At 41.6% G+C, this 17913-nt stretch overlaps 1 protein-coding gene across 1 annotated transcript; it reads left to right on the forward strand.

The window, feature by feature from the left end:
* Nucleotides 1-6307: 6307 nt before the first annotated feature.
* col8a2 (collagen, type VIII, alpha 2) lies at nt 6308-14291 on the forward strand (the record flags this gene model as incomplete). Its single annotated transcript, XM_083981783.1, has 2 exons — nt 6308-6470; nt 12388-14291. The coding sequence occupies 2 exons, from the start codon at nt 6308-6310 to the stop codon at nt 14289-14291; spliced, it is 2067 nt and encodes a 688-aa protein (XP_083837909.1).
* Between the last annotated feature and the right edge of the window lie 3622 nt (nt 14292-17913).

The following is a 17913-nucleotide window of genomic DNA, read 5'->3' on the forward strand; positions in this document are numbered from 1 at the left end:
TGATTTGTGTCTGTCTCTTTCTCTCTCTCTCTCTCTCTCTCTTTGACTCTCCATCATTTTCTGTATCTCCTCTGATACATGAGCACGTCACTTGCTCTATGCTGCTATAACCACTGCTAAATTCTGTAAAGGCTTCCCATAAGGCTTTGCAATCTGTAAAGATTTGCACTCACACATTAGTGAGGTGGGTACTGAGGTTCTGTTCCTCTACACTGAACTGGGAAAACCTTCTCTTTATAGATCTCACTTTGTGCACGAAGGCAGTGTCATGTTGAAACAGTCAGGGCCTTCCCAGAAGACTTGTCACATTGTTGGAAGTAAGGCTGAATAATAAATCAAAGAATTATCAAAATTACAACATGGCCAAGTGCAATATCCAAATCACAGGAGCTGTTAAGTGTCACAACATATCATAAAAAAAACACTGAGATGCTACACAGACACCCTGACCTACAAATTACCTACTCCAGGGAACATGCTTGTTAGGTACAAAGCAAACAAAAGTTATAGTCAACCAAGTAGATTTGCATTGAGGACAAAATGGTCATGTTTGCTCAATGTTTTACATTTGATTAAACAATCAACTAATTGAAAACAATAAGAAAATAACTAAGTCTGCTATTCAACAATCCAACAGTTCAAATAGTTCTTAGCTGCAGCTGAAGTTAATACATCACAAGTAACTTCAACTGGAACTATATTTGACCATGTAGTGTTTGTATGCACCCATTTCTATACAAAATGGAAAATCTGATTTGTGTCTGTCTTGGGAGTTGTACTGTATAATATATGGTGTAGTCGTATATGAGTAAATGGCTGCTCTGTAATTTACTAATGATTCAGTGGAGCCATGAATAAGAGAACATAGGAGCTTTTATTGTGGAGGTGCAGAGTGGACAACTTTTTCCTAAGAAGCAACCAAACAAAACCTTCAACACACTTTCCAGCTGGAAGCAACTGAAGTAACACATGTTAATGCCTCATCGCATATGTATTAGCTTTGTGCTCATTCACGGACACGTTACATTAACAGCCACGCTCTTGCCCCATGTGCTTATTTGCACAGCGTTAAGTAATGCAGGGTGTGTACAAAGCCACCAAAAACTGTGACCACCACTCAAATATTACACGCTTTACTGACACCGGAAAGGTGTAATGGCACCAGTGCTACTCAGGCAGGAGGGGGGATTACCTCACAGAAAAGAAGGTGATTCTCTAAATAAAACCCCACATGCTCCATTTCCTCTCCCCTACACACACACACACACACCCTCAGACTCAATAGGAGCTGTATGGCTCTGGCCTCCAGCATGTTGAGTCACGGCTGCACTCACTTTCTCCCTCCTCTGTGTTTCCCTTACTTTCTTATGAATGTATAGAACAAGGCGTATACACACAGGTCAATGGTCAATGGGGCGCTGTGTTGTCTGGGATTACCAGCAGTGTTTGGGCCTGTTTGTGTATGTCTGCAGGTGCATGTCTTTTTCACTGCAAATCTGTAAAATCCGTTAATACTCAAATGTCTAGACTAGATTGAATAATAAACCACAGATGTATAAATTGAATTTAGGTGTATAAATTGAATTTGCTTTCAAGTATTCCTTTCTTCCCCTCTAGTGATGGAAATCCATCCCTGCTGTAAAAGGGAAGTTTCCATTTGCTTGCTGAATTTACAGGAAGAGAGTTTGGTAAAGGAAGTTGGCTGTGGTTGGATAGGTTGACCACTCCTGTGGGTTCATGGTCGTCGTTAAGAATGGTTATGGTCATGGCTGTGGCTTTGGTTTGTCAGGATTTGGGTGAGTCAGCTAAAATTTGTGGTCGGGCTTTAAGTGCAGCTGTCTGTGAGACCTGTGGTTGTAACCAAACTAACCATCATGGACCTTGGTTGTTGTTGAACCATTTGGTGTTTTTGTAGAAGTAGGCATTACATGGTACATGATGTTCAGGTGATGATTCCTCCACTCAAGGAGCTTCTCAAATTGTCACCACAAAAACAAAAACCCTCTCTTCCCTCCATGACATTAAATCCTCACACTCGGTCTACCTATAATCTCTCTGTGGCACGTGGTTTAGGAAATGCCTAGTAGTCTGGATCCACACATGCACTGCGTAAGGGAAGTGGAGGCAGAGCACCTTCAGCCTCACCTCCCCAGTGCTGTTGATTTCATTAGCGGGTAGACACAGAGCAGTTAGGGAAGTGTGTGCTTGGCGTGAGCTCAGCTGCGGTGTCTGTGTCTCTTCTGCCTGTCTGAACAGGCCACTTGAGATGCTGCTGAGTACGGGTTTGGAGGCTGTTGAGTCTGCTCTGGCTGCCCGAGGCCTTCGCACATTAGCATTTCGGCTCTGTTAAAATGGCATCCAACACATGTTTGAGAAAGGCGAGTTTGGAGTTTGCTTTGTGCTGAGGACTCAGATTACCAGGTGGTTTGGAGGCACATCTGTGAGGTGTATCAAATATGTGGGGAAGTGGGATGTCTATTTTCTTAATGTGCACTTTCCAACATGTGTCTCTGTGTTTGTTGTGGACATTGATGGGTTACTGAACAGGCCTACCAGGAAAAGGCGTAGGGGCCCAAGGTCTGAGGAGGCCCCTTTTTATATCATGTTTCAACCAATAACAAACCAAAATAGTATTCTCTTTATTTTATTCTCATTATCTCTCTGTATACAGAAGCTACAGCAACAGTGCATGCACTTAAATTAGTATTTCCAGCTTCCTGCGGTTTTCTAAAATATCTGTATATAGTATTTTGTATAATGAGTACAGAAGCGTGTCTGTGGATCTGCTGTTGAGTTACAGTTAACGTCAGGAGATGTTGCACATCATTAACCTCCTGCAAAATGTCTCTGAAAGAGATGCAAAACAACTTCAAAGGGAGAAAAATGACCTCCAACAGACAAAATGTCAACAACAATTATACAAGATGACCACAAAGAAAGACAAAACAAATACAGACACAAAAACAGATGACGAAAAGATGCATATTTACTTCAAAGAGATGTGAGATTTTAAAATAGAAGCCAAAAAATTGCTGTGTCATTTGTGATCACTTTGCGATTCTTTCTCTTGCAGCAGCGGGACGGGGTGGGGAGGGACCTTTTACATGCCTTTGACCAGAAGCATACTTTCTCACAGTCTGGCCATGGATGTGGGCGTTAGACGTAGCATTCAATAATTTGACAGCTGTCTGGCAAGGTGTTGACTGTAAGAATGTGCTGGTGGAGTTGGCGTTGCCCTTTCACACCAGAGGGTCAGCCTCGCTGCTATTTCCTCATTAATGCTACTTTTCTGTTCTGCTGTTTCTTCCTTTGTGTATTTTTGGATCTGTTGCTGTAATATGTGTGTGGTGATTTCTTTTCTCAGTAAAATCTGTTTTATATAAAGTGTCACTGGGCCTGCCAGAGGAGGCCTTTTTCGTTGTAACTTTGGATGCGGCTCACGTTTAATGACTGAGGGAGGCTTTGATTCACCATTAGCTCCTCTCTCTTCTCAGACCCCGGGTTTTGCTATGGTTTGTTTTGAATGGACCAGTTTTATGTGAAGATGGAGGGAAGTTAACGAGTTTGAGTGTTTTCAAGACACCCCGTGTAACCACTTACCAGAGGTATATTGTGTTCTCATGCATGCCGAGAGAGTGTGTGTGCCGTTTCGTGGGTGTTCTTGTGTGCGAGGCTATGTAAGAGTCTTGGTCCAGCAGTGGCCCGTGGTGGCCAGCCAGAGAGGATTGCGTGAGATTTTTTAACAATGTCTGCAGAGCTTTTCAGCGAAAACATTTGATAAACAGATTGTGGAGGCCTGTGAACGAAGTTTGTGTCTGATCCCTGTTCATGCACAGCTTCTGTGTTTTAGTGCGTGTTGCTCTGGTTCTTCAGAGAGCTTGACGCCTGCAGAATGGTGGGCATCCAGAACCGCCTGTTAAATTACATCTGCACCAAAACCACAGACCCCCATACCAGACGAGCCTCCCTGCCAGCCAGCCAGCAAGTCGGCCAGCGACCAAACACTGCCCTCCCAGTACTGGTCTCTCTTTCTCCTGTTTATTTCTCTTAACATCTTTGTCTTTGCTTTCCTCTGCTTCCATACTTTGTGCTTCGGTGTGAACATTTTAGAAGTGTTATTCGAGTCATCATGGCAAAGATTCAGCATACAACATACACACAGCGACATAAACAACCATAAACAGACACCGCAGACACACACACACTTATGACTAATCCTCCCCCCCCCCCCCCCCAAAAAAAAAAAAAGCTCAGAAACCTAGAGAACACTTTGGTTAATGGCTGTAAAACAAGAATTTGATTGCCTAGCTATGTGGTTGCTAAACAATCACAGACAACAGTAAGGCAAAGCTGTATAACAGATCTGATCTCAGCACACATGGTGGCAATGAACACACCTTTTTCTAAGCACTTGTGATTTGAAGTCCTCCGTGAACTCCCGGATTACTCCCAATACCTGCTTCCAATTAACTGCAGTGTGTGATTTGATCGAATTTTCAAATTGAAAAACGTCGGATCATTTTCAAATTAGAGAAAACGTCAACTGAAGTCGGTGTAACTCCTCCTGTGCCTCAGAGAAAACTCCTCTACCTTACGCAATCCAAACTGGATCCTTCTCCGCAGAGACAATGAAGCCTGTCTCAGACACAAACACACAATAACACGATGAGTGTTGTGTAACAGGAGAGTTTAAGGATGCAAATGGTAATGTGATGTGATCAGATCAGGTATTTGAATGACTGCAGGCCTGGAGACTATATGATCAGGGTTTAAAGAGGAACTAAGCAGGATTTTTCCTGTGGCTATGCTACATTTTTACCTTAAATAAAAAGCTCCGGAGTAATTGTGATAGTTAACTACATGACTTGTGACTCGTTACGAGTGAGAACGGAGGCTTTCTGCCTTCACCTGGCGTCTCACGGCTGAAAACCAACTTTGCAACATCGGTGTAGTACCTGGCCGCCGCCCCGGTGTCCCAGCTCTCGTCTCTGCGGCACTGCGACACAAACGCGCTCCGTAACCTGCAATCTTTTGTCAATGACAGTTAAGACTACACAAACATACACGTCGTAACCTCGTGTATGTTATATAATAAATAAATACAAATACAAATAAATATGTTTAAACAAATGCACATGGCTGAGAGGAGGGTTAGCAAAACAGAGGAAAAGCGACCGGACTTGCATAGTTCCCCTTTAACAATAGCAATAAAGAGTATCTCTCTTGTGTCTTATTTGGGTTGCTAAACGTCACCTATCCCTGTTATTGGTGTTACTTTGACACATCGTCCAGTAGAAGATATTCTACATCACTTAAATCAGTAAATTCCTGGTAGGTGAATGGAAACAAACTTGCCGTGTACAGTTTTTCACAGCTATGCTCCATTTCATCCTCATCCTTCGACCCTCTCCATGCTTAATATAAGCGTGACATTTCTGGCGTTAACTCCTGACAGTCATCGGTCCACAGAGAGCTGACGAAAACAGCACAGCTGAGAGCTGCAGTTGAAATTTATGCCATTTTCACACATCACTTCACCACTTAAAGTCAGTCGTGCACTCTTACAGTCGCTCGCTTATGATACACAAACACACTAACTATCCTGTGGCGGTTTCCTGTTCGCACCTGACCACAGTTGTGAAAATATTTGGTGGAGGGTGATGTGGTCATGTCTTCCTGTAGTAAAATTAAAGTCAACAGATCTGCCTGTCGCAGTTGCTTGAGGGCCATCTAGACCAAACACGGGCCCAGCCAAATACTTACCACACGGCGTACCTGTGCAGCAGTGGACAGCAGGGACATGTTACAAGTTATATACATGTGTGCATCTTGACATGAAAGTGCACCAGTGCTGGAGATAAGTGTGTATGGCCGGACACGCTGTTACTCCTGCTTTTGTAGATGCCAGCTAACCTTTTATCCCTTTATATTTGTGCAGACATAGCAAAAGCTTCCCATGCTTTTGTGCAAGAAACATGCTTCCTGTTTCCTTGGTTTGCTTTGGCCAACTGTCTGTGGCTGGCTTGAAAAGGACATAGAGGGTGTGGAGAAAACGCCAGAGCACATCATCACAGCAGGGGAGATTTCATATCACTTCATGCCTTCAAAATAATTTTGAAATAAATAAATTCAGTCATAAAAGACAAAATTCATGTTTCACAAGGGTAAATTGCTGTCTTTCAAGTATCGCCAATGAAAACATTTTTCCACAAAGTGTAGTACAGAGTAAAATTGCATCTGGTTTTATATCCCACACTCTCTTTTTCTGTTCCCTTCAGTTCTTTGTGCGTGACACCTGAAGCCTGGGATGCTGGTGACCATGCTTTTGGCTCCTGTCTGTGTGCTACTGATGCTGGGGGGGCGTGCTCTTGCTGGAGGCTACCCCCCCATACCCCACGTGAAGTACATGCAACCCATGATGAAAGGGCCTATTGGACCCCCATTTCGAGAGGGCAAGGGCCATTATGTTGGTAAGTAATTCCAGTAGGTGCAGTATACTTGTGTGTGTTTTATTTAAATTCCTCACTCAATAACTCTGCCTTGGCCAATAGGTCTACTTAGACACACTTGTCCACTGGGTCAGTAGAGGCTGTGGTGCTTTCTTTCTCTCATGTTCATTTAGGCATTCACCAATACAGTCATAAAGTAGTGCCTGACTCGAAGTCTGCAAACACTATCTCCTTGTTGTATGTAGTTGGAAAGTAGCCTTAGAACTCGATATTTATCCAGCTATTTGAACTAAAGTGAGCATGATAATTATCATAGGATAATGATCATACTGTACATAGTTTAAAATGTAATTGATATGGAAACCACCCCATGAACAGGACCACATGAAGCCCCTGGTTTAGTTTCTCTTCAGTTACAGGGTAAATGTGGGTATTTGCCCTGTGGGTTCAGCAGCCTTTGGCCTGAGTGCCCACTGGCTCAGTTATTCCTCCAACCATCTGGGTGGTGTTATTCCTCTGTTCATCACATGTTCTTCAGCTGTTTGATGAAAGAAAGAGGGTGTGAAGTGATTAAAAAAAATAGATTAAATGAAAAGCTCAGGCTAGAGAACTGGGAAAGGAAACGGGCAATAATCACCCTGCAAAAATGTGCATGTTTTAATTATCATCATTATCAAGTTTGACTAAAGCTTCAAATACAAAATCTGGATCATATGAAATGTGCCTTGTTTTATCTTCTTCAAAGCAAAATCCAAACCAAATGAGGGGCACATTTTTATTTGAGTATCATAAAATGGTGTTTGACAATGAAATGTTCCAGAAGTTGGATTCAGATCAGATTCAGGCTTGGAATTCATAATTTAAATCCCTAATAGAAACATCAAAGATCTAATTTAGCCAGTCCTAAATAATGCTTTCTGGGATTGGGTGAGAGCACTTCCATGTGCTTCTTGTGAATATAGTGCTTTTACTGCCACTCAGTGGTCCAATGTCCACATTGCATTGCACCACTGAAATGCTCTATCAGACATTTTTATAGCAGTATGTAGCATCCATCAGTAGCAGCTCAGTTGAATATGTCTATATAAAAGACAGTTAATATATGATTTTATCTTTTGATTTCAAGTTATTACAAGCATATGTATTTGTGTTTCAGCCTAGTTTAGAATTGTCATAAGATATCCTGTATTAAGTGCACAGTCGGTATACAGTTAGATTTTTATCAACTTTTACAGATAAACAGAAACATTTTTGTGCTGTTGCACAAAAAAGATGTAAAGCATCAGTATCATGTCATCAAACAGCCTGTGACTGCAAAATGGAGGCCAGCATACTAGCCTCCAATAAATATCCTAGGATATGTATTCTACCATATGTGAGAATTTCCTAGTGTGATAATTTGAAGATATTTCTCAGCCTAGGCCAGTGACAAGAATGCAGCCATGTGAAAATGTGATCAGTAAATTTAATAAAAAACATTAAGAGAGGTCAAAGACTTAATAATAACTTCAAAAAATGTCAAATAATTTAATGAGCTATGTTTAATGTCCATGGCTTATTGCTACTACAGTATATTCGTTACCCTGCTTCCCTTGCTTCAGTTTTCCATGTTAGGCTTACTCATTTTTTTCTTAGATGGATTGAAGTGAGTATCTTAGCACTGTTAGGGCCTTCCAACCTATTGGGTGTTCCAGTTGCTTTGCTTTTACAAGAGCATATTTCAAGCAGGCCTATTTGATAGCACAGACACAAGTCTTTAAATCTCAGGCTGCATCATGACAAGAAATCAAGAAGCTTTTATGCCCTTTCACATGTGACGCACTTTATCTTTCCTCTTGTGGTGATATACAGTATTAAGGTGGTTTACAGCAGAGCGACATGACAGCGAACAAGAGTGATTACTAATGAGGCCATAATAATCACTGCACATTTGAAAACCATGTTTTTGATGGATGGATAACAATGACAAAGCATTGTAAAAGCACTGCAAAAATGTGCTTTGGCCAGAAGGTGGCAGCCTTACTTATACTAGACAAACCTCATTGTACAAAATCTGTTGTAAGTAAATCAATGTTAAAAGCTGTAAGTCTGCCATTGAGTAAAAACGTGGCCATTGACAATGTACAGTCTATTTTAATGCCATATTTTCTCTAAGCACAATAAAGTTCCAGGTTCAAGGTTCAGTTTATTGTTGCTTGCATGCTTACGCATTAAATGAAATTTGTACTCAGGACCAGCAGCGTACAATAACAGTGAGTTATGATTTCTATGTATAGATCAAAATAAACAATAGATAAACATAACTAACAAGTATATAACTAATAAATAAACATAACTAATAAATATTAAAGTGCAGTGATTAAAGTGATATGTTAGAACAGAGCAGAGCAGCACATTAGCAGCAAGTGTATTCAGTGAGGAACAGAGTTGAACAGTCTGACAGCCTCTGGGTAGAAGCTTTGTTTGAGCCTAGTTGTTTTGGTAATAATGCTCTGCAGCCTCCTGCCAGAGGGGAGGGGTGAGTAGAGTCCCCCATGATGCAGGCTGCACTGTTCCTGCACCTGCTGATGTAAACATCCTCAGTGGAGGGAAGGCTGCTGCAGGTGATCTTCTGGGCAGCTTTGCAGCACCTTCCTGTCCGAGGCAGGACAGTTTCCATATGGAGAAGGGGAGTGTAGTGTCCACCACACACCTGAAGAAAGCTGACAACACTGAGGTGTTGAGGCCGGCCTGCCTCAACCTCCTGAGGAAATAAAGGCTTGGTGGGCCCTCTTTACAATGTTGGAGGTGTTAATTGTCCATGACAAGTGCCTAGAAATGTGGACTCCGAGGTACTTGAAGCTGTGGACCATTTCCACAGCTGCACTTCCAGTGGGGTGTGGTGTGGGGGATGGCTTCTCCTCATGAAATCCACAACCAACTCCTTCGTCTTCCCCACATTAATGCAAAGGTTATTCTTCCTGCACCAGTCGACGAAGTCTTTCACCTCCTACAGGTACAATGACTCATTGTGGGACATCAGATATACAGCTGCCCAGGTATTTGGCTGAGCAGTCGTAGGTGAGCAGCGAGTACAGTAGGGGGCTCAGAACACACCATTGGGGTGATGAGGAAGGACAAGATGCAGTGGATTTTGATGGTCTGTGGCTGGTGTGTCAAAAAGTCCAGGGCCCAGTTGCATAGGGAATGTGTTAATCCAAGCAGCAGTAGTTCTGCAGGATGATTGTATTGAACGCAGAACTAAAATCCAGGGCCTGACATATGAACCCATGCTCTCCAGGTGGGTGAGAGAAGAGTGGATGATTGATGACACTGCATCTGATGTAGAGCGGTTCTTCCTGTCTGTATATTGGTATGGGTCCAGATTGATGTAAATGTTTTTCCTTATGTGGACCATGACTAGCTGCTCAAAGCATTTCATGACTGTTGGGGTGAGACAATAGTCGTTCATGCATTTAACAGCTGCACTTGTGGGCACAGGGATAATGTTGGATGTCATGAGACACCAGCACCACAGCCTGGGAGAGTGACATGTTAAAAATGTCTTTCCACACCTCTGTGAACTCATGAGACAACTCATAGGGACCACAATGGAAATAAGCTGATGGCTTTTTTGTGTTTTTATCCCTTTGGCAACAGTTGTGTCGACGTATGTTTTCGTTTTTAAACGTTTTGTCTGTTGTCAATAAAGATGTCAATCAATCAATCAAAAAATAGGTTTGCTTTGTCTGGCTGATCGCCTGATTGTGCGCAGATTTGAGCAGTAAGGTTGTGAGTTTAGCATAAATAATAGGAATAATAGACACGGCCCCAAAGGTAGGACATATAATCGCCACATAGATAGAAATGGTCTGTGTCTTTGTTTTCTTAAATGTTCCACAATATTTTTCATAATTACAACTACACAAGGAAGGCCTGACACACCATGCTGCTCACATACCTGACTGTTACAGCATATCTAGGAGAATATGATAACTATTAGCCAAGTACTGTTGAGGATCTTTTCAACATTGTACTTGAATTCAGATGTTGATCTTTAAAAGGCTGCATGTCTCATTACTAGTCACTAGGGGGAAGCATTGGCCTATGTTTACATTATCAGACTCTATAGGGAATTTCAATTTGTTTGCTTGCTATAAGGAAATGACTGAATGTTTGCCCTGTCCCATTTATTGCTCTTAAATAAGACATTGGTGATAATTTAGGAATGGTAAATTACTAAGGTTGTTTTTGTAGGTGCCTCTCATGCATTACATACTCCCTAATGAGTAAATTGGGATAAATAATAAAATGCAGAGAGACAGCATGAGCTGTGTCTTCTGGACTTATGGCCTGTCTTGAGGTGTGCCACTGCCTGTTTTCTCTCTGTTACACAATCAAAACATTTGCATTTTACAAACTTTCCCAAATGCAATGAAGCTCTTAAGTCAGCAACATGGAAAACAGATATATAAACCCCCATCTCTTTGAACTCTGACATGACAACTGCTCAAGTCAGTATTTGCAGTACAATTTAGGCAGAATACTCTACTTAGTTTGCACTGGGATAGGTTGTAGACCACACAATGCTGTACAAGTGGTTACTGTATAAGAAAGAAAGGATGGATGACCTGTATTGTCAGAAAAGTTATCATAGGTAAAAACGTGGATTCAGAAGACTCTTTGCAATTCACCAGATATAACATTTGAATTTCAAGATATTGACATTTCCCAGGCTTTACAATTACATGTCTTAAGTTGGAATTTTAATTTTAATCAGTTTAATGAGGTTGTGATATCAGCTGTCTCTTGTATGTATCTACTTCATTTATAGTGTTGTATCCTTTTCTCTCTCGCATTCCCTCTGGCTAGCATAGCTGTTTGTCCTTTACTGTGGACATTTACTCTGACACCCCTAGAGGTAGTTTGTATGGATTTCAAGTTGGTTTCAATTTTTGTGGGCCCTAATCCAAGTCCTTAAATATTGAATGTCTGTCGATACCATGGCTGATCTGATACTTAAAAGTAGCGTCGTAGGTACTGCTTAGTTGAACATACCTTATTTTGAATGAGCCTCTTGGTTAAAATACTGATGGTGAGGATTAAAAAGTTATAAAGCTTTTTATATTTTAATCATTGTTATGATACAGTGAAAAGTTCACTCGAATACATATGTATGATTAACTTTGTACAGAAGTACAGAAATTAAACTAAACTAAATTAGTCAGTTTATTGGTCAAAATTAGTCTGTAATTGTGTCAGACTCTAATAACACTAAAATAACCTAATGGTAGATGTATCTACAGCAGAGAAGTATGTATCCATTTACAAAGTTTCATTTTCTTTACTAAATGTGGGTCAGACAGTCTCCAAAGGAGTAAGACCCCAATAAAAACATTTACTTGTACTTGTTGTTTTTTATGTTTGTTTGTTTCTTGTCTTATTGACCCTCTTTAAAGCCTGACACTCTTACCACTAAGTGGCTTACCATTAAAAGTCTTACGTTCCAGCTGCTTTAAATTCTTACATTAGAATAAAGCCATGTTGCCTACTGTGTAGAAAACAGGTGGTTTAACTGACCTTCTTGTACTTTTGCAATGAATATGCTCATATGTAATAGCAAGGTACACAGTTTCATTTCAAAATATTCAAAATTAACTGAAATTCTAAACAAAATATAAAGAAATAACAGTTTTCAAGTCATGTCAAAGACTTTAATCCTACCATGATTACATATTTTCTTATCTTATATCTAGGTCTGAAATTGTTGTTGTTAGTTTCAACAATAACTTAAGAAAAAAATTACCAGTTACATAGATTGCAAGGTCAACCTGAATGGAAAACATCATTTACCAAATCCTGCAGGGACACAACATTATCTGTCTGTTTTCCACACTTTTCCTTTTCGTTTTGAAATATTTTTTCATATTCACAATATGAACATCCTCTCTTTTTCTAGATATGCCACCCATGATGGAAGTAAAGGGGGAACCAGGTCCCCAAGGAAAACCTGGACCAAGGGGCCCACCTGGGCCGCCAGGACTTCCAGGAAAACCTGGAATAGGGAAGCCAGGTCTCAATGGCCAGGTTGGCCCCCAGGGGCCTCCTGGCTTTCCAGGAATTGGTAAACCTGGACTACCAGGTCTCCCAGGAAAGATTGGGCCAAAGGGGATGCCAGGGCTTAATGGTGAGGTTGGCCCTCGTGGTGAACCAGGTCCAAGAGGTCCTTCAGGGCAGCCTGGCCTCCCTGGCCCAGCTGGGCTGTCTCTGAATGGGAAACCTGGCCTTCCAGGTATCAGAGGCCCCCCTGGCGGTCGGGGAGAGCCAGGAATAAAGGGTCTTCCTGGCCAAGCAGGTGGTCAAGGGCTTAAGGGAGAGAATGGAAATGGGAAGCCTGGGCCTACAGGTATAAGAGGTCCTCCTGGACTGAAAGGCAGTACTGGACCACCTGGTAACCCAGGAATAGGCAAACCAGGCCCAAAAGGTTTGCCTGGACTGCCTGGTCTCAAGGGTGATCAAGGACTCCCAGGTGATCATGGAGAACCAGGAGAGGGTGGAGCTCCAGGTCTACAAGGTCTCCCAGGGCCAGTTGGGTTAGGGAAGCCCGGATTAGATGGACTACCAGGGGCACTGGGTCCACAAGGACCAAAAGGGGAGGCAGGAATCAGGGGTCCTCCTGGATTTCCTGGTAATGCTGGCTATGGGAAACCTGGTCTGAATGGGCCAAAAGGAGAGAAGGGCTATAATGGGTTGCCTGGACCTCCAGGAGGCAAAGGAGAGCAAGGAATAGTGGGCCCATTTGGAGAGCCAGGTCTTGATGGGCAACCAGGGCCAGCAGGACTTCAAGGTCCAATGGGACTTCCAGGAAAGCATGGGATGCCAGGGCTGAAGGGAGAGCTGGGGCCCCAGGGCCCTCCAGGACTGCCTGGCTTGAGAGGTGACCAAGGCCCCAATGGACCCTCTGGAAAACCTGGCATCCCTGGGGAAAAGGGTTTTCCTGGACTTAATGGTCCAATTGGAAAACCTGGACCCAAAGGTGAAGCAGGGCACATTGGCTTGCCTGGAAATCCAGGGCTGACAGGTTCTCCAGGCTCAAAAGGTGAGCCAGGGTTTATTGGCACTCCAGGCCCCAGGGGTCAGTCAGGTATTCCTGGTCTACAGGGGCCCATGGGTCCCATGGGGCCACAGGGGGCTCCTGGCTCGAAGGGTGAACCTGGACTTCCAGGGCCTCCAGGATTGGGTAAGTTTGGAGATAAGGGATCAATGGGTCCCCAAGGTCCTCCAGGAAAACCAGGCCCTTCTGGGCTTAATGGTAACCCTGGGCTTCCTGGGCCTCCAGGGCCCCCTGGTCCTCCAGGAAATGGCCAAACAGTTGTTGCAGGGCCAACAGATTCACAGTTGGAAGGGGATGAAGTACCAGGGGACAGAAAGGGGTCTGTGTACAGTCAAGTTCCTCTCTCTGCCTCTGTAGCACCAGCCTTTACAGCCATCCTTACTACACCTTTCCCTCCCTCTGGTATGCCAATCAAATTTGACAGGACCCTATACAACGGGCAAAATGCCTACAGCCCTGCTACTGGCATGTTCACTGCTCCATTATCTGGTGTCTACTACTTTGCGTACCACATGCATGTAAAGGGAACTAGCCTATGGGTGGCACTGTACAAGAACAATGTACCAGCCACCTACACCTATGATGAATACAAGAAAGGCTACATGGACCAGGCGTCTGGTAGTGCGGTCCTAGAGCTGAAGGAGGGTGACCAGGTATGGGTCCAAATGCCCTCGGATCAGGCAAACGGCCTCTATTCTACCGAGTACATCCACTCCTCCTTCTCAGGATTCCTGCTCTGTGCCACATAACCCTGTCCTTAAACATGTTCCTGTATTGGCACCTCAGAGCAGCCCTAAACCTAAAATACCTGCAGCCATAATAGAAACACCACAAAACCCATAAATTCTCAATATCATTGCCATCATCTTTAAATGTCTCATCCTCAATAACATGAGCGAAAGAGAAAACAAACTTTGTGAATGAAATATGGAACGTTTTTTTTTTTTTTTAAGCAGGGGATGGAATTTCATACTGTGTTCTTTGTTTCAGTGTCCTTCAACTGTGTGTTTTTGGGTTGTATTTTATGTTGGTGTTTTTTAGCTTATATTATTTTAATTATTATATTGTCATAATTTTATTGTTATTATTTGGTCCTTGTCATCATTGTTGTTGTTGTTTATTGGATTCAGACTATTAAGTGCCTTACTTTGTAATGTGCTAGTAACAGACCTTCCCATGTGACTGCACATCTTGCCCACATGCTCTGACATCATAAGGACAACATCACCAGACCCTGGGGGGTGATTGGTTCCTTCTGGCTGCAGTCGCATCCCCCTTGTGTTCTTATTTAAACCGTGAATACTGACATAAAGAGCAACAATACAACATAGGAACTATAGACAAACATTAGCAAAAGAATGCATTTGGTGCTGTAATACCATTTTTTTTTTTTTTTTTTTTTTTTTTTTAATCTTTTTTGGTACTCTAAACAATTGCTACTTTAAAATTATTAATGGGGTGAAATCTTTGTTTTAGCGTGAGATATATATTTTTGACATTAAGTATCTGTTGGATGCTTATCTCGCTGCGTCTTTCTGAATTTAGTAGCTGCCCATTTAATATGATGGGTCATTGTCTTTTTTTATGATTTACCAGACTGTCCAGAAATGAAACCCAAGAAATACCATCCAAGAAAATGGCCTAGTAGAATTGTTTATTTTAAATTGCCCTTTTAAAGAGGATCAACAACACCATGCAAGGACAATACCTTTATAAACTTTGAAGACAATGTAAATTGATGGTGATATGTATGCGTTCAGTCTATGTCTACATGGCATAGATAAGATACTGAGAGCAACTAGATTTATAAGGACACAACTACAGCTGGATCAATAGCCAGTTTCCTTGTATTGATCTGGTTTTCCCTATTTGCACTTGAAATCCCATCACCATGTTGCAGGCATCCTCTTTGCATACCCTGAACATGACATCACTGCTTTCTGCTTTTCTATTGGCATACTATCTATTAATAAATCAGTATTGCATTAGCATTCCCAGTCAGTAATCAGTACTGCCATTATATGACAGACCCATGCTGACCACATATTACAAAACCTGTGAAGATGCTGTAAACTCAATTCTGCTTATAAATGCGGACGCTAAATGATAAAAAGCAAAGTAGATCCACTTATTTCTTCAATGCAAGTCTATGTGCGATATGTTGCTGGCCAAATGAGAGCATTTCTGAAATGTCTGTAGTTCTGAATAAAAAGACTTTGTATTATTTCCCAAACCATTGTGTCAAAAATAGCTGAATTATCATTCAGCTTAATGGAACATCCGTAGCTACACGGACAGGATGTTTCAGAACTGAATAACATCAAAGTATACAGCTGGAAATGAGAATCGATCTGCATTTACTGTATGAATGAATAAGTAAAGGGATTTGACTGAGGCCCACAGGTTGTGAAATACAGGTTGTGTAACTTTTAACAAATTCCTGCCAGATTTCTGGGAGAGGTGGTGGGCCAGAGGTGAGAGCTGCATATTTACTCATTTCTGTTGGATAAGGCATTAAAGACACGCTGTGTGTGTTTGCGTGTGTGTTTGTGTGTTCTTGTTGGCGTACCTTTCTGTCTGTCACTGTGTTAATATATGTGTGTGTGTGTGCGTGTGTGTGTGCGTGCGCGTGCGTGTGTGTGTGTGTGTTGTGTCACATTATCCCCCCTGGCATTCAGGTCATGAACAGTCCAGCAAAGATAATAATAAACTTGAATGGAGTGACAAAATGTTAGGAAGCGCTAACAGGTTCTGTCAGTGTTCCACATGTAATCTGACATTAAAATGTTTCAGCATGCTTTAGGTTTTTCAGAAAGTTCCACACTCTCTAATGGTGCCTTTGCAAAGTAAGGGAACAGGTGATGAATGTAATGGATAGATTATGGGAGACCAAAAAAACTTAAATTAAATTGACAGTATGACATAAGTAGATAACATTTCTGGTTAGCACTGAATGGGCTATTTTGCATGTTGTTCCAGTGAGAGGCCTAATGGTGTGCAATAAATCTATGTTGTACCAAGTCATGAACAAAAGAAAAATACATTGTGGAAAGTGTGCAAGATCTTTATTGAGTGGTTGCAGTTGAAAAGGACAGAAGATAAAGACGTTTGGACAAAATTGTGATTTTAGAATAAGAAATTGGTGCTTAGATTATCACCTCTGTGCCTTTACATGCCTCTGCTCAGACAGGATTCCAATCTAAACTTGTGCGGCCCAACATTTTCATTACACTGAATTTCGACTACCTTACACCCTGATAGAGGAATGTCAATGTACAGGAGGATTGTGCCAAATTTTGAGCTTTGCAATCAGAATGAATGTATACTGTTTGACTGATTTTAAATATTTTCTACAAACGATGCTGTGTCATACATGAACAGTAACTTCTCAAGTTGCTCCATACAAGCAGTGCTAGGGTAAGGCCTAATCAGTATTTTACATATTTGTAATGCAAACAGTGCTCTTACTCTTGCCCTTTCTGTCTAATAACATGAACACACCTACAACTGCTATGTATCATTATTGTTGTGTGAGTCTACAAAACAGTCTAAGGCTCGTTATGTACTGTATGTTGCCTTTTTTTTTGTTGCCATCTTTTTTTTGAACATATGAAATGGTGATGTGAGTTAGCCTACTCGTGGCTAACACTCGCTGTCCTTATGTTTGCATAGACAATGTCACTTGCTTGCAGAGTTTGCCCTGTGTGCAAATCATTTAACAAGTGTCAGTAAGATCCATGTACCGTCTCAATCACAAATTGCTTTGAAGTGTTTTCTGTTTTTCTTTATAAAAAATGAACAAAAAAAACACACAAAAAAACCTGCCTTGCTTCGGTTCTTAAGGGATATTTGTTTGTTTTAGTTTCAGTAAATACAAACGGCCATTCCCATTTGCACATGAAATTAATGAAGATGTATTTATACATTTATGATAATTTAATAGGGATGCTAAAACCGACCACCGAAGCCTAGAACGTATAAATGGTATTTAACGGCATTGATGAGTTAAGAGCATTTACAACATGTAGTTAGCATTCTAGTGTTGTTTGTGAAGGATTATTTGTGGACTTTTATTTTCTATTTGTGTAATGTACAATGTATCAGCGTATAGGATTTTTGTCATACAAGGCTATTGCGTGCACTCTATGCAATAGAATTTGGGTATAAAATGCACTCTTTTTGATTGAAATGTTTGTCTGCTTATACAAAATCTACAGTACTTGATTGTATTGATACCACATCAATAAAAACCTTCTTTTATGTTTGTGTCAGGCTTCCATTTCTGTCTTCTATGTCTACATATGGATACTATAAGGTAAATCACTGCAACACATAGGATTTTACATGATTCCCCGCTGCATTAAACTTTAT

Source organism: Trachurus trachurus (genome assembly GCF_905171665.1).
Source record: "Trachurus trachurus genome assembly, chromosome: 11".
Classification (NCBI taxonomy): domain Eukaryota; kingdom Metazoa; phylum Chordata; class Actinopteri; order Carangiformes; family Carangidae; genus Trachurus; species Trachurus trachurus.